The sequence below is a fragment of the Hylobates moloch genome, unplaced genomic scaffold (assembly GCF_009828535.3).
Source record: "Hylobates moloch isolate HMO894 unplaced genomic scaffold, HMol_V3 SCAFFOLD_22, whole genome shotgun sequence".
Taxonomy (NCBI): Eukaryota; Metazoa; Chordata; class Mammalia; order Primates; family Hylobatidae; genus Hylobates; species Hylobates moloch.
In genome coordinates this window covers 22,464,401-22,491,251 of record NW_026652297.1, presented here as the reverse complement: position 1 = coordinate 22,491,251, position 26,851 = coordinate 22,464,401, and the positions used below count along the sequence as shown (strand labels likewise).

Below are 26,851 nucleotides of genomic sequence, written 5' to 3'. Positions count from 1 at the left end.
AGTTATTCTAAAATATAAACATGAAGTTAGTATTAGGATCATGTTGTAATGCCTTTTTTTTTTTTTTTTTTTTTTTTTTTAGTTTTTTTTTTGAGACAGAGTCTTGCTCTGTCGCCAGGCTGGAGTGCAAAAGCGCTATCTCGGCTCACTGCAACCTCTGCCTTGCGGGTTCAAGCGATTCTCCTGCCTCAGACTCCCGAGTAGCTGGGACTACAGGCGGGCACTACCTCGCCCAGCTAATTTTTGTATTTTTAGTAGAGATGGGGTTTCAACATGTTGGCCAGGATGGTCTTGATCTCTTGACCTCGTGATCTACCCACCTCGGCCTCCCAAAGTGTTGGGATTACAGGTGTGAGCCACCATGCTTGGCCTGCCATTTTTTTTTTTTTTTTTTAAACATGTGAGTGTATTCTTCAGACAGCAGCTCTTTAAAAAATGTGCATGTAGAATATAATTTACAAAAAAAATAGGTGATTGAAAATAGCTTTTAAATGTGGTGGACCAGCTTCTTCAGCTGATTCAATCTGTTAAAAAATAAAATAAATGCTTATGAGGTGTTGTCACTGATAAATTGATGTTAAAATGAAAATCTAGTTAAAGAAAATAAATCAATGTTTTGATATTGCATATTTGACCAGTAGCTACCTTTTTGTTCTTTTGGACAACAAGTGATAGATTGTGGATTAATTGATTATTCTAGATGAATCATAGTCAAGGAATATATTGTCATAGTCTGTATTTATTTGGAATAATTAATTCATGTGGCATAGACAAGGCAGCTAATTTGTTTTTGATCTTTATAGAAAGCATATCATTTGTTAATGGCATTGCTCTTTTCATTAAAAAAGACCAATTTTTCTCGTTTGCACATTATATGAAAGTTGTCTTATATAGAATAAGACAAACTCTGCCTCTTTAATTATTCAAAAATTACACATTTTGATTGCTCGTATTGTTTTTTTAAGTGAGGAAATGAAAACTCTCTTGAACCCTGAGTATCTGGAACATGATGCCTAGTAAGTACAAAAAGTTTCTTTGTTTTATTTTTTTATACCATCGTTATTTTAATGAAAGTTAAACATAGCATTATGTTATTTTATTTTTAGTGCAGTATTCTCACAACTTATGGAAACTGCTGAACCTTGGTTTTCAACTTTTGAGCATGATGGTCAGAAGGTAAATCTTATAGTACAGATCTTTTCAGTATATGCGATGGAGCAAATGCTTTCAATAAATAACAACATGTAACCAAAGAATAGTATATAGCCTTTATTATTGCTATAACCAAAATGAAATTACCTATAGAATAAGATTGAGCCTGGGGATCTAAGTATATTTCTAATCATATTGGCAGATACACAAAGGCAATGTAAAAATTTCATGTAAATACATTTTATATGTGTGTATATTAAGCAGCGTAAGTGCTTAGTTACAAAATTATTATAATCTTTTTCTTGCTACCCTAGTTAGTTGGTATACACATTATTACTGAAGTGCATAGGTAAAATCTGTATCAAATAGGTTGTTTTGCTTTTACCAATGCGTTGCTATTGAATTCATACATTTATCATCAATATCCCTTACTCTTACTCTTATTCTTATTTTTAACTAGATTTTAAATTTTTGTATAATTCACATAGCATAACTTGTACTTATTAAACTTTTAATGGTTTTTAGTATATTTATAGGGTTAGCAGGCAAACATCCCTGCTATCTAATTCCAAAACATTTTTTTGATCACCCAAAAAGAAAACTGCATGTCCATTAACAGTCACTCTCCATTTCCCTATTCCTACAGGCCCTGGCATCACTAGTATAGTTTCTGTCTCTATGGACTTGCTGATTCTGGATATTTCATATAAGTGGAATCATATACTGCCATTTGTGACTGACTCCTTTCACTTGGCATAGTGTTTTCAGTGTTCATTCATATTGTGGCATGTACCAGTATTTCTTTTTATGCCTGAATAATATTGCATTATATAGATACACCACATTTTGTTTATCCATACATCAGTCGATGGACATTTGGGTTATTTTCACTTTTGGCTATTGTGAATAACTTTGAACATTTGTATACAAGCTTTGTATGAACATGTGTTCACTTCTCTTGTTACATACCTAGAAGTGGAATTGCTGAGTTAACTACATTTTCAAACTAACCTTCATGCTATCTTAGTGATCATTATGGTTGTCTCATTGTATTACACAATATTGGAAAAATCACAAATTCTTCTGGCAATGGATACTGTTAAAGAATTTGGCATATTGTTTCCAGTATGGTTTATTTCCTTTATATTGGTATAATTAATTGCTTTCCGGTTAGAAACCATTATTACTCAGTCACTTCATTCCATCTCTTAAAAAATGAAATAGGTAATCGATGTTTTTCATGCCTTTGGCCAGCTCAGAGGTTGGCATCCTACTGCCTGTAGGTCAAATTTGGCCTACCATCTGTTTTTATACATCTTATGAGTTAAGAATGGTTTTTAACATTTTTAAATGGTTAGAAAACTGTCAGAAGAAGAATAGTATTTTGTAACATGTGAAAAGAATATGAAATTTAAGTTTCCATGCCCTTAAATAAAATGTTTTGGAACACAGTCATTCCTATTTGTTTACTTATTGTCTGTGGCTGCATGATCATTACAGTGGCAGAGTTGCAGCACAGACTGTGTGACTTGTAAAGCCTAAAATATTTACTCTCTGGCTCTTTATAGGGAAAGTTTGCTGACCCCTACACTAGGTGATAAAGTATTTCTTCATATACCAACATGTTATATTCTAAAAGGGTTGTTGAAGGTAAAAGCTACTGTAAGCATATTTGGCAAACTACTTTATATTTTTGGAATAATAACCTTTAGTTCTTGGCAAGTTATGTGATGAAGTCATAGACTTAAATGAACATCAACATTTTGAGCAGAGTATTTGAACACATTTAAACACTGATCATTTCTTAATAGTGGCCATTTTGTATTTTATAACTGAGTCACGCTAGGTGAGAAACTCACTGACTAAACTGTGAGGGTTATCAGTTCTTGATTTTACCTAATTGTATTGATATTACTGAGTCAGCTTTATAAAAGTGGCTTAGACAACACAAAGAAAGACATTAATTTTATCAAGGAACATAATAGATGTGACTTTTGAACATTCATCTTAATTACCCTTATATATGAATGAATAATATATTCCTAAAAAGTATTTCTAGTGAATCCCTTTTTCATCTTCCTATTTTAATTATTTCATGGTGCTCTCACCTTTTTTTAAGAATGAGTAGTAAGTAGATAATAAGACTTGTTTAAACTGTCATTGATAAAGAATGACATCCATATATTTATTAATTTTATATTTAAATAATATATGTTCAATTTTTCTGTTTTTAGGGGAAAGAAACACTGATGACTCCCATTCCATTTGCTAGACCACAAGATTTAGGGCCAACAATTGCTATTGTTACTAAAGTCAACCAGATCCAGGATCATCTACTGAAGAAGCATGATATTGAGCTTTACATGCACTTGAACAGACTAGAAATTGCACCACAGATATATGGGTTGTAAGTATTAAAGTTCTTCTGTTTGTTTGTTTTTTGTTTGTTTTTTTTTTGAGACAGAGTCTCAGTTTTTCACCCATGCCAGAGTACGATGGCATGATCTTGGCTCACTGCAAACTCTGCGCCCTGGGCTCAAGCGATCCTCCTACCTCAGCTTCCCAAGTAGCTGATACCACAGACACGTGCCACCAAGCCCAGCTAAGTTTTTGTAGTTTTGGTAGACGGGGTTTCACCATGTTGGCCAGGCTCCCCTTGAACTCCTGAGCTTGCCTCTGCCTCCCAAAGTGCTGAGATTACAGATATGAGCCATTGCACCCAGGCTAAAGTTTAAATTTCAACTACATCTAATTATATAGTAGTTTCTAATGATATGTAAATGTCTATGTGCTCGGATCCTTCAAAGTAAAAATAACAACTGTTCCATCTCCATTTTATTTCACATCTCTTGTATGTGCCTGTGTGCATGCTCAGTGCTTATCAATTTCACCTATGTATGGCATCTCATCTAATACTCTCTGTAATACCAACCCTGTAAATTGGGTATTATTCCTTTATTAGAGATGAAGAAGCTAAGTCTCAGATTTAGTTTACACATACTGCACAGTGAAATCGTAACTCAGAGCCATAATTATTTAGGATTGGCTACATAATTTGCAGAGCCCAGTGCAAAAGAAAGATGCAAGGCCCCTTTGAAAAAATTAGTAAGAATTTCAGGCTGGTAACAGCAGATCATTGAACCAAGCATTCCAAGAAGTTGTATGAGTCATACATGCATGGAGCCAGCCCCAAATCCTAACAATACTATAAAATATTTGTTTTCTTTCCATTATATCATGTGATCATCTTTTGTTCTACCCTCAGAGGTAGATTCCTATAAGTAAGATAGATGCCTCTCAGGGACCATAAGGACCATAATGTATTAATTTTCTTCAGCCACATAACTTCTGTAACATGTCATAGCAGAACAGGGACATGGTCACTCCTTAGGGGTGTGTGTGCACGTGTGTGTGTGTGTGTGTATTTTTTCGGTGGCTTATAAGGTGTGTATGCAAATTAGAAAATAGTGATTTTAGTAAATGTGAATTATCTATGTAGAGCTACAGACAAAAGGGTTCTTTATATTGAAATAGTAGAACATTTATATGTAGTGCTAGGCAGTTTCTTGGTAGATATTTTATATAAAGCTTAACTCTCTGTTAGGTAGAACATGCAAAATTGAGGCAATTTTTTTATTGAGGTGTACATAGTAGATGCTCAATAAATGTGAATTCATTATTTGAATTGCAGAGAATCTCAAGCAAGTCACCCAGAGCAGGGTCTGTTTATTTAACCCAGAAAAGAGAATAAATTAGTGTTTCGTTTATATTCTGATTTTATACAGAGTCTTTCATGAATAATAACTCTCAGCTGTTTTTCTTCTCTGGAAGCCCTGAACTGTGACTGAAGAAGTCTACTTTTCTGTTTTAACGCTGCATGTTTTCCTTTTTCTTACTTTAGCTTGCCCTCATCATTGAGAGCAGCTTCATTATTTCCACTGGAAATGAGAAAATTGTGTGTGACATGTGGTATTGGGCAGCAATGCAGGTTATTAATGAATTGCTATGTACATTTGAAAGTCTAATACATTTGTGATTATAGACATAAAAATTTATTTGAAATAGCTAGTAACAAGGTCAGGAGCTAAATTTTATATTCCTCTCCACTGTGCAAATAATTGGTATATCCAAATACAAAAGCACATTTTACACCCTCAAAAATTGCTTGCTAAGTTCCAAAAATTGGTTTTAAATATTGGGGAAAGAAGTTGATGTTGAACATGTTTTTCATTTCTTTGAAATGCTTTATAATTTTTTGCCTTCTTGCCCAAACCAGTGCTTGATGTTGCAATAGTGATGGCATGGGCTTGGGTGCAATAATTTATAACCAGAGTGTTTCCGTTTCCTTTTCAGATGTTAGTTTCCTTCAGTTAGTTTCAGGGGTTAGTTTCATCTTTATCATAATAATTTATAGAATTTCTTTGACATTTTGACCAGTACCTTCCCATTAAAATTCCATGATCCATAACATAATTACTCTTAATCTTTCCAACATTATCAGCAATACTGAAAATACCAGGTCTTGGAATAATCATAGCTACCTCATTTAGCTCATTATTTTTTAATAGAATCTGATCTGTATTATTTTTTAAAATAGGTATTTTTTAATCTTTGAAGAATAGATCACTCGTCTCAACTGGCCTTTATTACATTTTATAATGCAAGGATTTTATTTACCTATTTCACATATTAATTTGGTTTTGTTATTACTATTTATGGAGCACATGAAAGGCCAGAGTGCTTGAATTTTCTTATATCCCTAAGCTGTACTGCCATCTGTACTACCCATCTGTGTATTTTCTATTAATGACTATTAGAAACTTTGGGTCAAAAAACAGTGTAAGTCAGGCATGGTGGCACATTCCTGTAATCCTACCCTACTCAGGAGTCTGAGGCAAGAGGATCGCTTGACCCAGGAGTTCAAGTCCAGCCTGGGCAACATAGCAAGACCCACATCTCTAATAATAACAATAATAATAATACTGCAGATAGAGGCATAGGCTCTGAAATGAAACAGCCTTTGTTTTTTCATCTGTGAAATGGAAATTAAAAATAATGGTACCTACTTCATAGGGTGCCTGTGAGAATTAAATCATAATATACAAAAAAAAAGTAGTACTCAGTATGTAGTATACATTTAATGTATGTTTTGACATGCCTTTATTATCATTATTTGTCATTACCATTACTTAATTAGAATGTCATGGCTATGTGAATATGATGTCTTGTGTGAATCATTAGTTAGCCCTTCCAAGTCTGTCTTTGACTTTTTTTTTTCGTTTCACTAAAGCCTACGTACTTCTCTTACCTGCAAACTTATAATAGCCGTCTTTTAGACCACTGCTTTCTAAAGTGATGCTATGGAAGTTGGGAGTAAACTTTTAGAAATGATCATATAGTTTGGCAGAATAATTTTATGTTCTAGAATTTAATATTATATAGTTTTGTATCTCATGGAAATGAATTAAAGTATCCTATTCTATATCACATAAATATCTTAATCTAAGTAATTGCTGTGCTACTGTTTATTCCTTTTGGAAGAAAGTTGTTAATTTAGTTTTACATTCAGAATTAATACTTGAAAATATAGTCAGTGGTTTGAGTAAATATCACCAAGGGGCAGATGTAAAATAATCTCTTTTTAGTTAATGAAACTGCTTTCTCAGATTACGTAATAATTCATAATCGTGTCATCTAAAGTGTGCTTTTGCATGCCAGATATTTTATAGAATTTTAATTTTCAAACAAAACAAATTTTTTTGTGAAGTAAAATGTTTCAAGAAAATTATAAATTATAGTAAAAATGAAAAATTAGAAAATAAAAATAAATAAAATTATTAGAAATTATAGTAAAAATGTCAATAATGAATGAGCCAATGGCAAGATGTTATCATTACCAACAGCTTGTGTGGAAAGAGGAGTAAATCATAAATATATATTTACATGGGGGAAAAGTGTTAGCAAGATTAAATTAAGCCCCATGTAGAGTCCAGATTTCTATTTTTAGTCAAAATTTTTAACAGTTGCATGGGACATCAAATTACTTAAATCTAGTCTGTATTATGGTTATATTTGTCACTAAATTTTGCAATTATTTTTAAAATCAGTTTTTCCAAGAGAATATATGTTAATATCTCCTGAGGTGGGAGATGTGCCCTAAGTATGTACACTTGCTGCATTTTGCTAATAGATGTACTTAACAAAATTAGAATTAACAAATAGTACAAAAATATTACTTGCACCAAAATTTGATAATCTCATTCTAAATTAGATAATCTTAGTATTATATAAATTGATGACATTTATCTTGACATGTGAATAAGTCCACATGAATTCTTGAATATTATATAACAGCTTGCTTATTTAATGCTGTTACTTATATATTTAACTGTATTATCTTCTGGATGGTTAAAAATTTTTTGTTAGCAAATGTTAAATCAATTTACTACCTGTATTTTAGGTTTAATAAAATTAAATCTGTAATTAAATGTTCAACATAAGTGATTTTATAAAATAATATATCCTAAAGGTAATTTATACTATGTTTTTCATTAATTTTATGAAAGTTCCTTCTGTTGCACATAGAATGAAGTTTCTCTTACTATAATTCAAATAAATAATTAACATCTTTTTTTCTTTTTTTTTGAGAGAGTGTCTTGCTCTGTTGCCTAGGCTGGTGTGCAGTGGTGCAATCTTGGCTCACTGAAGCTTCTGCCTCCCATGTTCAAGCAATTATCCTGCCTCAGCCTCCTGAGTAGCTAGGATTATAGACGCCCACCACCACACCTGGCTAATTTTTGTATTTTCAGTAGAGATGGAGTTTCACCACATTGGACAGGCAGGTCTCAAACTCCCGACCTTGAGTGATCTGCCCGCCCGGGCTTCCCAAAGTGCTGGGATTACACATGTGAGCCACTGCACCCAGCCTAATTAACATCTTGAGTTGTCTTTTGTTTGCCAATTATTGAATGGTATTGCACTTAAAAAAATTAGGTTGTATAAACCTGTCAATACATACTGACCAATTTCCAAAGTAAAATATTGACTGCATCATTTCCAGCTTTCCAAGGTAATTTTTTAAGAGTCATTTTTGTGGTATTTTTTAGTATGAGTGTAAGAATGTCCTGAGATTTCATCACTTGGGGATTATTTTTGTGCAAAAGCACCTAAAATATTTGTGTTACAGTTCTGTCACTGATCACACATCATGTTGTGAGTTCAAAAAACTCTAAATTGTAGCAGATTTATATAGAGATTCAATGCTACTACAACATTCTTTTATTATAAAGAGACTAAAATTTGAAGTTTTAACAGTTTTAGTAGGCCAGAATAACTTTTATTATCACCTTTAAATGTATTGAATCTGTAAATTTTTTACTGTATTTTATACTTTGATATAAATAGAGTACATAATAGGCATCTGTGGGATATGCAATTAATGTCACTTTTGAGGAAAGACCCTCATAACACGCTTGGGCTTCGGCACTGTTAAATTATGAGCTCTTTACAACACTCATGGGATAAATTCCATATCCCCCAAATGCTTATTATACATCTTCCATGTCTATTTTCTATTATCTGGATTAGCAGTTGTTTTACCGTGCAGTTTATTGTAATTTAATTGGGGAGATTCTTGGTTATTGATTACCAATCTGCCAAATTTTTTATATAATTTTAAAATATGTCATAGTATATTGGTTCTAACATATCATAGTATAATTATGTTGAATGCCAAGGTTTTTTTTAACCTATATTTGAAGTATAAACATTGGTAAAAAAGTAACTCTCAGTCATCAGAAGTCAGTGTAATTATCCACCTAAAAAATTATATCTCTCAACAGTTTAAGAACTTCCTAAACACAGTTAACAACTGAGATATTCCTTTCTTTTCAGTCTTTTCACTGAGCTTTATATTATACATTAAACATAATACATGAAATATGAAGGATTAGAAAGTGATGATCCAATGATCGCTTGCTTTCATACACTACTGAATGTTTTCCCAGAATTATTATTTTTCAGAAAGTAGGAGTTTTTCCCCTTCTACGTGAAGAATTATCACTGATTAAGAATTATGGGGAAGAATAATTAAATATTTGAAATAATGACTCATGATTTATTATATTTATTATTTCCTGAGGGCAAGGCATTGTGCTAAAGGCTTTATCTTTTTTTTTTTTTTTTTTTTTTTTTTTGAGAAGGGGGGTCTCACTCTGTCACCCAGGCTGGAGCACAGCGGTGTGATCTCAGCTCACTGCAGCCTCCACCTCCCAGGCTCAAGGGATCCTCCCACCTCAGCCTCCCAAGTAGCTGGGACCACAGGCATCTGTCACCATGCCCAGCTAATTTTTTGTATTTTTGGTAAAGATAAGGTTTCACTATGTTGCCCAGGTTGATCTCAAACTTGTAAGCTCAGGTGATCTGCCTGCCTTGGCTTCCCAAAGTGCTGAGATTACAGGTGTGAGCCACCACACCTGGCCAAAAGACTTTATCTTATTTAACCTAATAACACATAGAAATAGGTACTGTTATTATCCCCATTTTGTTGATGAGGAAATGAAGGATTATAAAGCCTTATTTAGATTAAATAGTTACCAAGAAGCTGAGCCAGGCTTTGAACTCTTGAGCTAAATATTCACAGTTTAATTTGACCAGGACTATAAGTGTGGTAGAAAGCTGAGGCACCTGAAGGTTTTATGTGTCACATTGGACCATGAGCCAAATTCAGCTTCACCAGCTATCAACGACCCAGGCTAGGTACAAGGCCCAGAATCAGAGGAGTCTTGTTAGTACTGATTAGAAACCAGCCTTATAAGGAAGGAATAGAAAATCAAGGGCACTGGAGAGCCTAAGGTCCACAGCCATGCCCCAAATCAGGAATAAATGAGCTCCAGATCTTTCACATAGGATGTGCCCCCAGCAAATGTATAGCTAAAATAATAAGACATAGCCTAAAGGCTTAAATTTCCTTGTCGAAGTCCAATTCTGGCCTTATTTAAGTCAGACTACTGGATAAAAAATTAACGAAGCTTGGGGATGGGGATCTGCTACTTTAATCTTAAACTTGACCTACAAAAAAAGAGTGAATTGATGAAGTGGGAGAAACAACCTTTACTGACAGAGTGACCATGTATTTTAGCATAGTCAAAGGCCAAGAAGGAAAAGTGCTGAGTTATGCATGCGCTTGCTTAGGAAGGGTACCATCCACATGCCTTTCTAGATAAAAATACACTTTTCCCACTGAGAGGTGAACAAAATGTAACCAGTAAGATATGATTAAGTCTAAATAACTGAAAGCAATTATCAAAAATAATCATGTCAATAGCAGTGAAAATAAGTTAAATCATTGTTTGTATCTTAAGTCTACTTAATTCTAGTGAATAATTTAAAGGGGGAAGGAAGTATAGAAGTTTACATAATTCATCAGTACACATGAAATAAATATATTATTGATGTTTCTAATCACTAAGTAAATGTTTTAAAAAACGCTCATAAAAGATGTTTATGCAATAGGATTGTGACAATTAAATGAGAAAAATCATGGAGAGTACAATACCTGGCACATTGTAAGCACTCATCAGTGTTCATTGTTACTAATTTTTATGTGCTCAGTGCAAAATTCCTGGCTATTAATAAGACTCATAATAAGAAGTAGCAATAAGAAGAATAACAAAGGAAAGTAACAAGATTATTTACAAAGGAAACATAAAAGATGATGACAAAGCTATCAAACGTTAGTTATGGTACTATACATAAATGCTTTAAACTTACCTAATAAAAGGCAAAAATTATTGACTGGCTTTTTAGACAGTATCCAACTATATGCTTCTTAGAAGAGGCAGCTAAAATAAATTGACATAGCTTGGTAAAGGATTACAGGGACAGCAACTGTAATATCAAGATAATATACTTCAAAGAAAAGCATTGAAAGAAACAGAGAATAGCCTTGTATATTCATGAAACATTCAATTCTTCATAGACATACAATAGCCTTGAATTTTGGTATGTAAAATCCATGATAGCAAGGAGTTTGTCTGTCTTATTCATTAATATATCTCAAATGCCTCCCTAAACTGAACCTGGCGTGTGGTAAACACTCAGCAAATAATTTTTGAGTACATGAGAAGATGGATGAATGGGAAGGAAAGAAAAACAAAAGAAGGAAAGATCACAAACCAGTAATACATGGATCTGGTTATTCAAAATATGATATGGTGAAAATTTTGTTGCTATTTTAAGGAACATCAAGTAATAAGAATGAAACAATTACAACTCTAAATAATTAGTAGAAAACATACATGAATAGCCTATCTTCCAATGACAATAGATTTTGTAAGAATATCAGTGAAGACATTCTAGAGGGTAAGCTGGAAATTTGACTACATCAAAATTTCAGTCTGGGACGGGGGTGATGGTGCTGCCTGATTCTTGTATTGTTCTTTGCTCGATTAAACTCTGTTAAATTAAAAAAAAAATTAGTCCAATAAAATTCAACGCAAATTTTTCCTTATGATTTTTAAATTGGTTTAAAAAATTTGACATCCATAAAGAAATAATATAAAGAATAAAATACTAGTTTTTATTTTTTATATATAGAGTCACAAATTTGGTAAGAAATCACTAATCCATTAAGTAGAACAGTAAAATGAATCAACAAATGCATAAGGAAAAATTAACAATGGTCAGTACATATAGTGAAAACTTTCAGCTATTCAAACATTTAAACAAACAGAAATTAGGTGGCTCATGCTTATAATCGCAGTGCTTTGAGAGGTCGTGGCGGGAAGATATCTTGAGGCCAGGAGTTTGAGATCAGGCTGGGCAAGGTAGCGAGACCCTTGTCTCTACCCAAAAAATAAAAATAAAAAAGAAAGAAAGAAAGAAAAAGAAAAGAAAAGAAAGAAAAAATTAGCCAGGTATGGTGGTGTACACCTATAGTCCCAGAGACTTGGGAGTAGACCCTGTCTCTAAAAAATAAAAAAAGGAAAGAAATATACAAATTAAATAGCATAATATAATTTTCATTTAGATTGATAAAGATTAGAGAAAATTGTGCTCAATGTTGATATAATCATTTAGGAGGCAATTGGGAGGGTAAGTCAGAAATCTGACCAATTGGATTCTTTGACTCATAATTTTACTTTATTATTTATTTTATTATTATTATGCTTTAAGTTGTAGGGTACATGTGCACAATGTGCAGGTTTGTTACATACGTATACATGTGCCATGTTGGTGTACTGCACCCATTAACTCATCATTTAGCATTAGGTATATCTCCTAATGCTATCCCTCCCCACTCCCCCCACCCCACAACAGTCCCCAGAGTGTGATGTTCCCATTTCTGTGTGCATGTGTTCTCATTGTTCAATTCCCACTTATGAGTGAGAACATGCAGTGTTTGGTTTTTTGTCCTTGTGATAGTTTACTGAGAATGGTGATTTCCAGTTTCATCCATGTCCCTACAAAGGACATGAAGTCATCATTTTTATGGCTACATAGTATTCCATGGTGTGTATGTGCCACATTTTCTTAATCCAGTCTATCATTGTTGGACATTTGGGTTGGTTTCAAGTCTTTGCTATTGTGAATAGTGCCACAATAAACATACGTGTGCATGTGTCTTTATAGCAGCATGATTTATAGTCCTTTGGGTATATACCCAGTAATGGGATGGCTGGGTCAAATGGTATTTCTAGTTCTAGATCCCTGAGGAATCGCCACACTGACTTCCACAACAGTTGAACTAGTTTACAGTCCGACCAACAGTGTAAAAGTGTTCCTATTTCTCCACATCCTCTCCAGCACCTGTTGTTTCCTGACTTTTTAATGATGGCCATTCTAACTGGTGTGAGATGGTATCTCATTGTGGTTTTGATTTGCATTTCTCTGATGGTCAGTGATGATGAGCATTTTTGCATGTGTTTTTTTGGCTGCATAAATGTCTTCTTTTGAGAAGTGTCTGTTCATGTCCTTTGCCCACTTTTTGATGGGGTTGTTTGTTTTTTTCTTGTAAATTTGTTTGAGTTCATTGTAGATTCTGGATATTAGCCCTTTGTCAGATGAGTAGGTTGTGAAAATTTTCTCCCATTTTGTAGGTTGCCTGTTCACTCTGATGGTAGTTTCTTTTGCTGTGCAGAAGCTCTTTAGTTTAATGAGATCCCATTTGTCAATTTTGGCTTTTGTTGCCATTGCTTTTGGTGTTTTAGACATGAAGTCCTTGCCCACGCCTATGTCCTGAATGGTATTGCCTAGGTTTTCTTCTAGGGTTTCTATGGTTTTAGGTCTAACATGTAAGTCTTTAACCCATCTTGAATTAATTTTTATATAAGGTATAAGAAGGGATCCAGTTTCAGCTTTCTACATATGGCTAGCCAGTTTTCCCATCACCATTTATTAAATAGGGAATCCTTTCCCCGTTGCTTGTTTTTGTCAGGTTTGTCAAAGATCAGATAGTTGTAGATATGCGGCATCATTTCTGAGGGCTCTGTTCTATTCCATTGATCTATATCTCTGTTTTGGTACCAGTACCATGCTGTTTTGGTTACTGTAGCCTTGTAGTATAGTTTGAAGTCAGGTAGCGTGATGCCTCCAGCTTTGTTCTTTTGGCTTAGGATTGACTTGGCGATTCGATCTCTTTTTTGGTTCCATATGAAATTTAAAGTAGTTTTTTCCAATTCTGTGAAGAAAGTCATTGGTAGCTTGATGGGGATGGCATTGAATCTATAAATTACCTTGGGCAGTATGGCCATTTTCACGATATTGATTCTTCCAACCTATGAGCATGGAATGTTCTTCCATTTGTTTGTGTCCTCTTTTATTTCATTGAGCAGTGGTTTGTAGTTCTCCTTGAAGAGGTCCTTCACATTCCTTGTAAGTTGGATTCCTAGGTATTTTATTCTCTTTGAAGCAATTGTGAATGGGAGTTCACTCATGATTTGGCTCTCTGTTTGTCTGTTATTGGTGTATAAGAATGCTTGTGATTTTTGTACATTGATTTTGTATCCTGAGACTTTGCTGAAGTTGCTTATCAGCTTAAGGAGATTTTGGGCTGAGACGATGGGGTTTTCTAGATATACAATCATGTCATCTGCAAACAGGGACAATTTGACTTCCTCTTTTCCTAATTGAATACCCTTTATTTCCTTCTCCTGCCTAACTGCCCTGGCCAGAACTTCCAACACTATGTTGAATAGGAGTGGTGAGAGAGGGCATCCCTGTCTTGTGCCAGTTTTCAGAGGGAATGCTTCCAGTTTTTGCCCATTCAGTATGATATTGGCTGTGGGTTTGTCATAGATAGCTCTTATTATTTTGAGGTATGTCCCATCAATACCTAATTTATTGAGAGTTTTTAGCATGAAGAGTTGTTGAATTTTGTCAAAGGCCTTTTCTGGGCCGGGTGCGGTGGCTCACGCTTGTAATCCCAGCACTTTGGGAGGCCGAGGCGGGCAGATCACGAGGTCAGGAGATCGAGACGACAGTGAAACCCCGTCTCTACTAAAAATACAAAAAATTAGCCGGGCGTGGTGGCAGGCGCCTGTAGTCCCAGCTACTCGGAGAGGCTGAGGCAGGAGAATGGCGTGAACCTGGGAGGTGGAGCTTGCAGTGAGCCCAGATAGCGCCACTGCACTCCAGCCTGGGCGACAGAGCGAGACTCCATCTCAAAACAAACAAACAAAAAAACAACAACAACAACAAAAAAAAGGCCTTTTCTGCATCTATTGAGATAATCATGTGGTTTTTGTCTTTGGTTCTGTTTGTATGCTGGATTACACTGATTGATTTGCGTATGTCGAACCAGCCTTGCATCCCAGGGATGAAGCCCACTTGATCATGGTGGATAAGCTTTTTGATGTGGTGCTGGATTTGGTTTGCCAGTATTTTATTGAGGATTTTTGCATCAATGTTCATCAAGGATATTGGTCTAAAATTCTCCTTTTTGGTTGTGTCTCTGCCAGGCTTTGGTATCAGGATGATGCTGGCCTCATAAAATGAGTTAGGGAAGATTCCCTCTTTTTCTATTGATTGGAATAGTTTCAGAAGGAGTGGTACCAGTTCCTCCTTGTACCTCTGGTAGAATTCGGCTGTGAATCCATCAGGTCCTGGACTCTTTTTGGTTGGTAAGCTATTGATTATTGCCTCAATTTCAGAGCCTGTTATTGGTCTATTCAGAGATTCAACTTCTTCCTGGTTTAGTCTTGGGAGGGTGTATATGTCGAGGAATTTATCCATTTCTTCTAGATTTTCTAGTTTATTTGCGTAGAGGTGTTGGTAGTATTCTCTGATGGTAGTTTGTATTTCTGTGGGATCGGTGGTGATACCCCTTTATCAATTTTTATTGCATCTATTTAATTCTTCTCTCTTTTCTTCTTTATTAGTCTTGCTAGTGGTCTATCAATTTTGTTGATTGTTTCAAAAAACCAGCTCCTGGATTCCTTAATTTTTTGAAGGGTTTTTTGTGTCTCTATTTCCTTCAGTTCTGCTCTGATTTTAGTTATTTCTTGCCTTCTGCTAGCTTTTGAATGTGTTTGCTCTTTTCTAGTTCTTTTAATTGTGATGTTAGGGTGTCAATTTTGGATCTTTCCTGCTTTCTCTTGTGGGCATTTAGTGCTATAAATTTCCCTCTACACACTGCTTTGAATGTGTCCCAGAGATTCTGGTATGTTGTGTCATTGTTCTCATTGGTTTCAAAGAACATCCTTATTTCTGCCTTCATTTCATTATGTTCCCAGTAGTCATTCAGGAGCAGGTTGTTCAGTTTCCATGTAGTTGAGTGGTTTTGAGTGAGTTTCTTAATCCTGAGTTCTAGTTTGATTGCACTGTGGTCTGAGAGACAGTTTGTTATAATTTCTGTTGTTTTATATTTGCTGAGGAGAGCTTTACTTCCAACTATGTGGTCTATTTTGGAATAGGTGTGGTGTGGTGCTGAAAAAAATGTATATTCTGTTGATTTGGGGTGGAGAGTTCTGTAGATGTCTATTAGGTCCGCTTGGTGCAGAGCTGAGTTCAATTCCTGGGTATCCTTGTTAACTTTCTGTCTCATTGATCTGTCTAATGTTGACAGTGGGGTGTTAAAGTCTCCCATTATTATTGTGTGGGAGTCTAAGCCTCTTTGTCGGTCACTCACGACTTGCTTTATGAATCTGGGTGCTCCTGTATTGGGTGCATATATATTTAGGATAGTTAGCTCTTCTTGTTGAATTGATCCCTTTACCATTATGTAATGGCCTTCTTTGTCTCTTTTGATCTTTGTTGGTTTAAAGTCTGTTTTATCAGAGACTAGGATTGCAACCCCTGCCTTTTTTTGTTTCCCATTTGCTTGATAGATCTTCCTCCATCCTTTTATTTTGAGCCTATGTGTGTCTCTGCACGTGAGATGGGTTTCCTGAATACAGCACACTGATGGGTCTGGACTCTTTATCCAATTTGCCAGTCTGTGTCTTTTAATTGGAGCATTTAGCCCGTTTACATTTAAAGTTAATATTGTTATGTGTGAATTTGATCCTGTCATTATGATGTTACCTCGTTATTTTTCTCGTTAGTTGATGCAGTTTCTTCCTAACCTCGATAGTCTTTACAATTTGGCATGATTTTGCAGTGGCTGGTACCGGTTGTTCCTTTCCATGTTTAGTGCTTCCTTCCGGAGCCGTTTTTATTCAACATTCTTAAAGGAAAGAATTTTCAACCCAGAATTTCATATCCAGCCAAACTAAGCTTCATAAGTGAAGAAGAAGTAAAATACTTTACAGACAAGCAAATGCTGAGAGATTTTGTCACCATCGAGCCTGCCCTAAAATAATTTTACTTTTAAGCATATAAACATATGAAGTGCATCAGTAGAATAAAAGTCCATGTATAGATATGTTTATCACAGTGTTTTTTATGACATGAAATGAGAAATAATACATTTCCAATAATAAGGTAAATAATAATAGGGGAAATATTATGCCAAGAACATGGAAAAAGAAAAGTAAAATAAACTCAAAAGCAGAAGGCAGGAAATAATAAATATGAGTTAAAATTAATATAATTGAAAACAATAACAGAAAATAAATGAAGTAAGTTGTGTCTTTGAGAAGGTCAGTTAAATTGACAGACACTAGCAAGACTAACAGAAGAAAAGGGAGAAAGGAAATGAATATGGCTATAAAAGGGCATGGAAAGGATCCTTATGGTAATGGAACATATCATGGTAGTGACATTGGACTATAGTTTTGCAGGATGTTGCCATTGGGGAAAACTACTGGGTACTGAGGAGCTCTTCGTATTACTTCTTACAACTGTATGTGAATGTACAGTTATCTCAAAATAAATAGTTTAATTAAAATAATGTCAGAGCCTTGTGCAGTGGCTCATCCCTATAATTCCAGCACTTTGGGAGGCTGAGGCGGGTAGATCACTTGAGGCCAAGAGTTCAGGACAAGTCTGGCCAACATGCTGAAACCCCATCTCTACTAAACATACAAAACTTAGTCATGTGAGGTGGCACATGCCTGGAATCTCAACTACGTGGGAGGCTGAGGCACGAGAACCTCTTAAACCCAGGAGGTGGAGGTTGCAGTGTGCCAAGATGGTGCCAGTCTTCTCCAGCCTGGGCAACAGAGTGAGACTCAAAAAAAAAAAAAAAAGAAAAAAGAAAAAATGTCAGTCTGCGTGTCTTACATCTTTTACCCTTTTTGAATAAATTGAGGTTATTTTCTTAGTATTAAGTTTTGACAGTTCTTTATTCTGGATACAAGTCCATTGTCACATTTGAGATTTGCATTTGCAAATGTCCCCCAATCTGAAACTTGTCATTTCATTTCTTGTGTCTTTCATAGAGCAAACAATTTTGTTGAAACCTGATTTATCAACTTTTTCTTTTATGGAGATTGTTTTTTGTGTCACATATTAGAATTCTGCCCAATCCAAGTCATACACATTATGTTTTATGTTTAGGTCTATGATTTATTTTGACTTAATTTTTATGTAAGGTAAAAGGTGTTGGTCAACTTTTTTTCTTTTTTAAATATGAATATCCAATTATTTCAGAACCATTTGTGGAAAGACTATCCTTTCTCCATTGAATTGCCTTTGTACCTTTGCTGAAGATCAGTTAGTTTTATCTGGCTACAAGTTTATCAATAAAATTGATCTTTTCAAAGAACCAGTTTTAGGTTTGATTAATTTTATCTCCCTTTCTCTTTTTCTTTCTATTTTTAGTGTCATTAGTTGCAGCTCTTATCCTTTTACTTACGTTGAGTTTATTTTCCTCTTCTCTTTCAAGTTGTTGAAGGTAGGAGGTCAGATTATTTTCTTTAGACCTTTCTTCTTTTTAAGTATGTTTTTATTGCTATAAGTTACTTCCTAAGCACTGGTTTAGTTGCGTTCCTAAAGTTTCGGTTGCTATATTTTTATTTTTCTTCAGTTCAAGATATTTTAAATTTTTCTTTAAGGCTTCCTTTTTGTACCATGGGTTGTGTTGCTTAATTTCCAAATATAGTAGAGCTTGGTGAATATTTCTTGTGCACGTGAAATGATTGTTTATTCTACTATCGTTGAATGGAATGTTCTATAAATGTCAGGTCAAATTGGTTGATTATGTTGGTTAGGCCTTCCATATTTTTGCTCTTTTTCTGTCTGCTTGTTCTGTCTCCAGCTGTAATTGTAAATTTTTAAATTTCTGAATCTAAATCTACTTTAAAATGACCAGACATGTGGGATTAATAATGAAACATCCAGTATTCTTACCCAGTGCAAATAGCACAGTTAAAAAAAAAAATTAGGCAACTCAGCTTTTGCTTTCGTGTTTTTGTTTACTGGTACTTTTCACACACAGGAAATAGCATTCCAGTCACGTGAATAGTTACAGAGACTTGATTGTGAAACTTTTAAATATAATGGACATATGAGATTTGAGAAACCAGTGATTTCCAATATGGTTTTGATATACTGTAGCTAAAGGACTATTACATATATATTTGGAAGTGTAATTTTAAACATAGACCAGGATGTCTCTTTTTGTTCCTTCCAAAAATCCTGGCCACAGTTTGAAATTTCTTTCAATTAAATGGCTTATTTCACTGGTGTTTGGGAACCTAGTAAATATATGGGACTAATGAAAACAACCAAAAAACAAATGATGTCATATTTATTCAACGTATTTGAATAGTTTTAATACTTCCAAAATATTTACCTTCTAATGAGAAGTATTTACAATGAGTTTTTAAATACTTCCAAAATATATAACATAGAAGAAATTTTAATCATAATTTTAACTCTGCAACTAAGACTTTATTTTTAAATTTGTATTTATTTGTTAGAACAGTTTATTAAAGATTACTATGCATAATATATTTCTAAATTTTTGTAAATATGTCACTAAATTCATAGTTTTAAAAATGTATGTTTCTAAATAAGAATCGAGGCGACTGAAACACAAAATATGCTAGATACCTGAGAAATACTGATGTCCTGAAAACTGATAGGCCAAAATAGTTCATGATAGAACATACCTTCACCTCAGCTATATTTGGCATTCTAGGTATATATATATATATATATATATAAAGGTAGTAAAAATCCTTTCTTTTGGTTGTATATCTTAAACAACACAACCCTTTGCGAATCCCGGTCTTCAAAGTCACTAACCAGACTTGATCAACTTCAGGTTATATCAACGTTCTCTAAGGAAAGCCTGATAAAACTGTGACTTTACAGTTGTTGTGATTCTTTGAACATAAGTATACAGGTAAAACAAATATTTAATATTACCCCAAAACTTTATAATTACAAAATACCATCTAACAAGAGTCAGGAAAAATAAAACTTTCCCAGAAATATATTTAGTCGGAGTTGTTTTTAAATCACAGTAAAACAAAGGAATGCCTTCTTTAAACTATGTGGTTTAGTAACAGTGATAATACTGTAAAACTGACATTGCCTTCCAGTCTGTTGGCAGAATACATTTAGATTGGAAGGAAAGTAATTTCTACCCTCCAGTCAAAACTATAGGTTCTAAAGCTTGAAGGAGAATTTTTCAGGACTTACTAAGAAATAATAGTTAAATGTGGGTAAAAAATCCTAGAATTAAGTTAATCTTTAATATTCAGATTTCTCTCCTTCATTTTTTATCCTTGGATTTTTTATTTCGTGGGTCTCTGTTTTTCCATTCTCCAACTCTTTCAGTAACCAAGTAACCTACAGGCAAATTGAATATCTAGAGCTAATTGTTCTAATAAGCTCTTTTCTATTGCCATATGGTAATTTATGTAAGATATCATATTCCATTATTAAGTATACTTGGTAATTAAGCTAACCTGTATCACTTATACTAGTGATTACATTGTGTGTATTTGATAGGTTGTGACCAGACTTAAGTTTCTACCCTTATTTTTTGACCTTGAGAGGCTGCTTAATATGTGTAAAATCTTTTATGGGAACAAAGAGGGCTTCAAATGTGCCTGTAAAAGCAAGTTTTCTAGACAAGTGTCTCCTGACTAGCTTTTAAGATATTTGAGATCACCAGTATGCATCTTGTATTACAATTCTAAGATATTTTTCTGGCTTTTGTAAAATTACTTTAAGGACCGAGTTTTACCAGTATAATTTTATCTGACCCGTAATACCAAGATGGAATCCTGTCTTCTCACTATTACTTCTTTTCTGACCTAAATATAAGAAAAATGATGGAGCTTGCTTAGTGAAGAGAGGCTTTCATAATGTCATAAGATGCTTTGACAAAGGCTGCTGAATCAATTAAGAAAAATTGTCATTTATTACACTCTATTATAAAGGATAAAAGATAAAAATTCTTCAACAAGCCCTAAGAAAAACTTTCTCCGCTAATTGGAGATACAGATGAAATGCTGGTGGAATGTGTTGCTTTTTGCTTCTTATTTTTGCTTTTGACTACTTTTGGTTCTTTATGTGTTTATCCTCTCAAATTTCTTATTTTTATAGTTTTAAATCGATTTGTCACAGAATTTAAATGCAGAAAAATAAATATTATTTGTTAATATAGTAAGTTTGGCATGTATATGTATTTTATTTCTAAAAATTACTTTTATTAAAATTTGCTTTCTCTGATAAAAATGCTTTTATTTTCATTTTACACGAATTATTGTTAGATATTTTTGAATGATTTTTTATAGATTTTTTATACCAGTGTACCATCTCCAAAGGTTCTTATTATGACTTAAATTGTAAATGGTATGTAGGGTTTAAAATATCTCAAGTTTAAAAATATTCTAATTTTTTAATTAAAGTTTGTACTACATGGAATTTGTTAGAGAAAATATACCTTTTAAAACATTTAATTTAGAATTTGTAATCATTTTAATAGATATAAGCTCTAAGAGGCATCAGAAACAATAACAAAATGAGTGGGACTGAGATAAAAAAGAATGAGTTGTAAGCTGAGAGATTGCACCTATGCTCAGCAGATTCAGGTTTTATTAAAGAGAACTTCTGACCTAATTATGTCAATGGGAGGGACCTAACAATTAAAAATAGTGCTATTAAGAACAGTGGGCCAGGCACAGTGGCTCACGCCTGTAATCCCAGCACTTTGGGAGGCCAAGGTGGGAGGATCACCTGAGGTCGGGAGTTCAAGACCAGCCTGACCAACATGGAGAAACCTGGTCTCCACTAAAAATACAAAAAATTAGCCAGGAATGGTGGCGCATGCCTGTAATACCAGCTACTCAGGAGGCTGAGGCAGGAGAATCACTTGAACCTGGGAGGTGGAGGTTGTGGTGAGCTGAGATCATGCCATTGCACTCCAGCCTGGGCAACGGGCAAAACTCCTTCTCAAAAAAAAAAAAAAAAAAACAGTGAACATTGTGGACACTATCAGAATTTAGCCAAAGCAGTGACACTGGAGAGAACCAGAGATCTAGTTTCTCTAGCTAACCAGTTTCCAAGCATGAAGATGATAAATTTCCCCAACTGGAGTGAGTTGTGGGGGAAGGTACAGAACTACAAATATATTTTAATGGATAGAATTTTATCCTGTTGTTGCTTGGTATATATTATAAGTTTAGTTTATTTGAACTACCAGTTTATAATTAATAGGATTTTACTTTCTGTAAAACAAGAAATAGGCAGAGAAATGTAATATTTATAAAGTATCTTTTCTATACCTATTCTTTCAGTTGCTGAACTCTTCATTGCAATCAAGAATCTGATCTTGTCTCCTATTCAATGGAAAGCAACAAAAAAGCTAAAGTCAGATCAAGAGTACTGCCTTTATAGGGTTGCCATGTGGAGTTATTTGCAAAGCACTTAAAACAGTGCCTGTTGCATAGGAAATATTTCTTACATATTTATTAAGTACGTCTAAGTAATAATATGATGAATAACGTCACTTTCTCAAACTGAAAATTAATGAGAAGAGATTTTGTTTTGTAGCGATGTCAGTCCCCATGTAACAAATGCCTCTTGCTGTGGCTTCAGCCATCTATAAGTAACTCTCTTTTCTCTACCTCGATCACCTTTAGGCAGGAAGGCCTCTGCCTGTTGGTATTTATGACAACAGTGCCAAATCCTATCATTATTTTTTTCATTTTTGACTTTTCACTCCCACTCTTTTGACTTTTCACTCGCACTCTTTTGTGGAAAATGCAGTTTTAAAACAATAGTGAAAGTGATTAGTTATCTAATTATCCTTTTCAGTGGATTGTATTGCTGATGGCAGAAAGGAAGCACCTCCTTTCTCTGCATTGCTGCCCAAATTGGTCAGACTGCCCTCCACCACCTTGGCTTTCTGCCTATGCAGTCTTTTATTCTTTTTCACCCTTCCTTCTTGTATCCTTCTCTTCACTTGCCCCATACTACATCCACACCTCTGACCAGTGCTTTCTGCTGGTAGTAGGACAATGCAGGAAGAGAAGCAAAAGGAAGGGAGGCAAAATAAAGCCTGGGAAGAGTTTGTTTAAGTTTGGTAGCCATGACTAGCTTATTCCCATTAAAAAACCAAACCAAAAATGTTAACCAACAATGATCACTTTTTTTAAAACCAGCATATTGGTGCTTTTAATATTAAAAATGATTATGGTTTTTCTAAAGCATGATCATTGTAACAAGTTACACATTTAATTTAGCATTATTACTCAAAATACTTCTGGAATTTTCTATCTGGAATTGGCTTCATTACTAGAATAGGAGCCACATTTGAAAACTGTTTTATAGCTATAAAATCAAACAAAGAACATTTTGACCTCAGAAAGTATTGCATAACCTTATTTCTCACATTGTTCATTCACCACACTTGGCTGTAATTAGAATTGTTAGTTACTCGCATGAGTAAAACCCTCAAAGCACAGTACTCAGCCTCTATGGGAAATAAAAACTAAAAAAAACCCTACCATGGGATCTGAATGAATCATTTCATGTATAAATTTTGGTATATGTAAAAAAATTTATTACTTTCTTATCACACATTCTATATATTTTATCAAAATGGCTGTGATGAAAATTGATGTTAAATGTCATACAGCAAAACCAAAACAATATACTTGATATTTCTTGATGATGATGATTGTGTTCTTCAATATTTCTTTAGAGTAAAACTTGTAGATTACCTAAAGAGGAAATCCAGGCTGAGATGGCTGTCCTTTCCTACAAGATACTAATTCACCCACTGACATACTTGAATGAATTTTCTGAGTTTTGTTTTCTGCTTGGAACTATTTTAATTGGCCACAGCCTCCTGAGAGTTGGTGTTCATTCTTAAAAACGATTGGGAACATACAGGAGTCTTGAGAGTGCCATAAATAGAACAATAGATTTGAAGGACCTTGGAAACTGATAGGGTAGCACCCTGGGCTACTATAGCAGGCATAAAAATAGCTAAGCCAATAAACTGCCATACCTTCTTTTGAACATAAGTTGGAAGTTAGAGGATCTGGGAGACAATTTGCTAGAGTTCTATAAAAACCTTGGCTTATTATAAGAAAACAACGAAATGGAAATGATAAAGGGAGTGAAATGATCCCATCCTTTGGATTGCAAACTACAGTCCAGTTGGCCAGATTTAGATTTTCAGCTATTGCCCAGCTGGTGAATAGTTCAAAACTATTTTAGGTCATGTGATCCCATTGTAGCCAATTGGGTGGTTTGGCAGACAACAACAAATGTCTATTCTCACAAATTGTATGCATACTGAATTTGTCCATGTGCATTCTCTGCTTGCCTATATTGATGAAAACACATCCACATGGATGAATTGTGTGTGTAAGTTCATACCTGTATATTTATACACAGTAATTATGCACTTTGACTTCTTCTAGGAAACAAAATGATAGGAATAATCTAGTTAAATCAGTTTCTGTGGGTTTTTTTTTTTTACTCCTTTTTTCATATTTCCTCTAGTTGTAAAAATTACAGTGATTACACATCATAAAGCCTATCTGTAATAAAACGCATCAGCTGGCCAAGGTTTTCATCGCTCACTCAATAATCCATTAATACAGCAACGCTGCCCAGGCATCTTTATAATACCAACTCGGAGGTAATTTTAAACAGCTAGACCAGCTGGTATTTAACAGCAGCTGCTGGAGACGCCACAAATATACTCAATAGCTGACATCTTTATTTGCAGTTTTTCAAGGGGAGAAGAGATTCTCCTGTGGTTACTTATATTAAGCATTTAAAAGAAGGTGTAAAGTATACAGGGGTTTATACCTAAATGAGAAGAGGAAAGGGATTAAAGATAAAACAAAAGTGATAAATTCTATCAGAAGGAGAGGTTTGTAAATGAAGAAACTCCTCAAATGGGTGAGAATACATTGGCCTTGGGTGAACTTCAGACCTTTTTTCCAGTTACATTTACACTAATCTTTGATATCACTAGCAGTAAACATGTAGTTGGCTGTGTAGTATCCTTATATCCTTTTGTGTTAGATTTGTAGTATCCTTTACTACATAAGGCTGTGAACAATATTTGAGTCTGTGAAAGAGCAGTGTGCTCATGTGTATGTAGTCTGTCTTAACCACTACATACCATATCTTTTTTTATGTACATATTTTGTTAATGTTCAATTTTGATATTTTAGATGAAAAATCATCAATATGTACTGTCTAATAGAAAACGTGGAATGCTATTTTGCATTGGTGTATATGAGCATATGTGAGGGAAACAAGCATAGGCAACATGAAGTTAACAGTCACAAACCCATTATAAATAAAAATTTAATTACTCTTGGGGGAGCTTGGCTTACAAAGCTCAGAAATCCGTAATGGAGCTTGCTGGTAATAAATGCCTGATCTGTTTGTTAAACTCCACTGTTTCCATTCCTCTTCTCATCTTCTTATATAAAGTACTTTGACATCTCCACTGATTAGAAATTATTAAACAGAGCTGACTTTCTGATTTGTAAACTGTTTTTTCTCTTTGGATGAGAATCTTAACCTTTTGGCTTAATAAGAAAAACAAAAATTAAAGAAGGAAAAGATAATAAGAAAAGCAAGGTTTTTCAAGATAGTTACTTAGTCTATATTTATAGATGATGGCTTTGCATTCACATAGTTATGCATTGAAATATAATAGTGATGTAAATGTCTGATACTTATGCAAACTGAAGTTAGGTAATTTACAATTTCAGTAGATAATTTCTTGTGTCATTTTCCCTAATACAGATTTCAAAATTAAATATAAAATGTGTGTTATAAAGCAGTAAATTACTAAAAGGTAGACCAATGGAGTTATGGACCTTATACTCTTGCTGTAGAAATAGGTTTATTATTTCTGCCTCTTGTAGAGCAATCATAACCTATCTTATGTTAATAGTTTTCGCTGGGAAATGAAGCATTACAAACCCCTAAAAGAGTAAAATATGTTATTGTTTAAGTGTACTTCTAAATCAAATTATCACAAATTAACCAAATTCATTGCAATACCAAGTCTCTTGCAGGTAACTTCATTTATCAGTGCCACAGATTTTCTTTTCCCAGAGCCAAATGATGATCTGTCTGTGTTGGACCATGATTGAATACTCAAAATTAAAACACAGTGACAGAATGGATTACTGAGATAGCAATTTCAATTCAAAAATTACTTAGCAAGCATTTCTTTTTTTTCTTTTACTGTTTGTAGTGAAAACAGTGTGTTTAAGTTTGTTTAGTGTGTTTGACAACAGACGGTTTGATATATTGCTGGGCACAGCGGTAGGTTGGACTTGAGTGGTATTAGCTCTCAGTGTTTTGATTAATGGTAATTGTTTCGGTGAAAAGGCATGTTTTACGTACAACTCATAGTTCTGGAAAACAGGAGTCAACTTGCAAGATCCATAATTACTATTCTGAGTTAGCATATAAAAGGGCAAGGAGAACCTGTTGGAGTGCACAGTAGGTGTTTTTTGTTGTTGTTGTTGTTGTTGTTTTTTTGCCTTTTGCTTTGTATTGTAGTTAGAGATGGTTCTTTATGTCAGAATATAAATCTTCTGTTATTTATCTTTTGTTCAATATTTGAAGTTGATTTATGACACATTTCTGCATCCCATTATTTAGTTTGAATCCTGTACCAAGGTAAAATTTCACCAGTCTCTACAGTCAACTCTATAAAAGGAACCCAAAGCAAATCTAGTGTGGGATAGAGTAAAGAACATTTTTTAAAAATTTATTTCTCTTCTCTTATTTTAAAAAATAATGTAGAAAGCAGTTAGAAGGTTTATTTTAACACTTAGAGATTTCTGTTGCCTTTTAAAGTAAAACATTTGAC

The 26,851-nt window shown here is 34.2% G+C and overlaps 1 protein-coding gene across 11 annotated transcripts in view; it reads left to right on the top strand.

Moving 5' to 3' along the window:
• The window catches only part of TBC1D5 (TBC1 domain family member 5), a 590,707-nt gene that overhangs the window by 373,732 nt on the left and 190,124 nt on the right, over nt 1-26,851 (top strand). For all 11 annotated transcript variants that reach the window (XM_032143402.2, XM_058433544.1, XM_058433546.1 and 8 more), the window contains 3 exons: nt 966-1,016; nt 1,107-1,176; nt 3,387-3,559. In XM_032143402.2, coding sequence (XP_031999293.1) covers nt 966-1,016; nt 1,107-1,176; nt 3,387-3,559 — 294 coding nt within the window. The remainder of the gene's footprint in view (nt 1-965; nt 1,017-1,106; nt 1,177-3,386; nt 3,560-26,851) is intronic.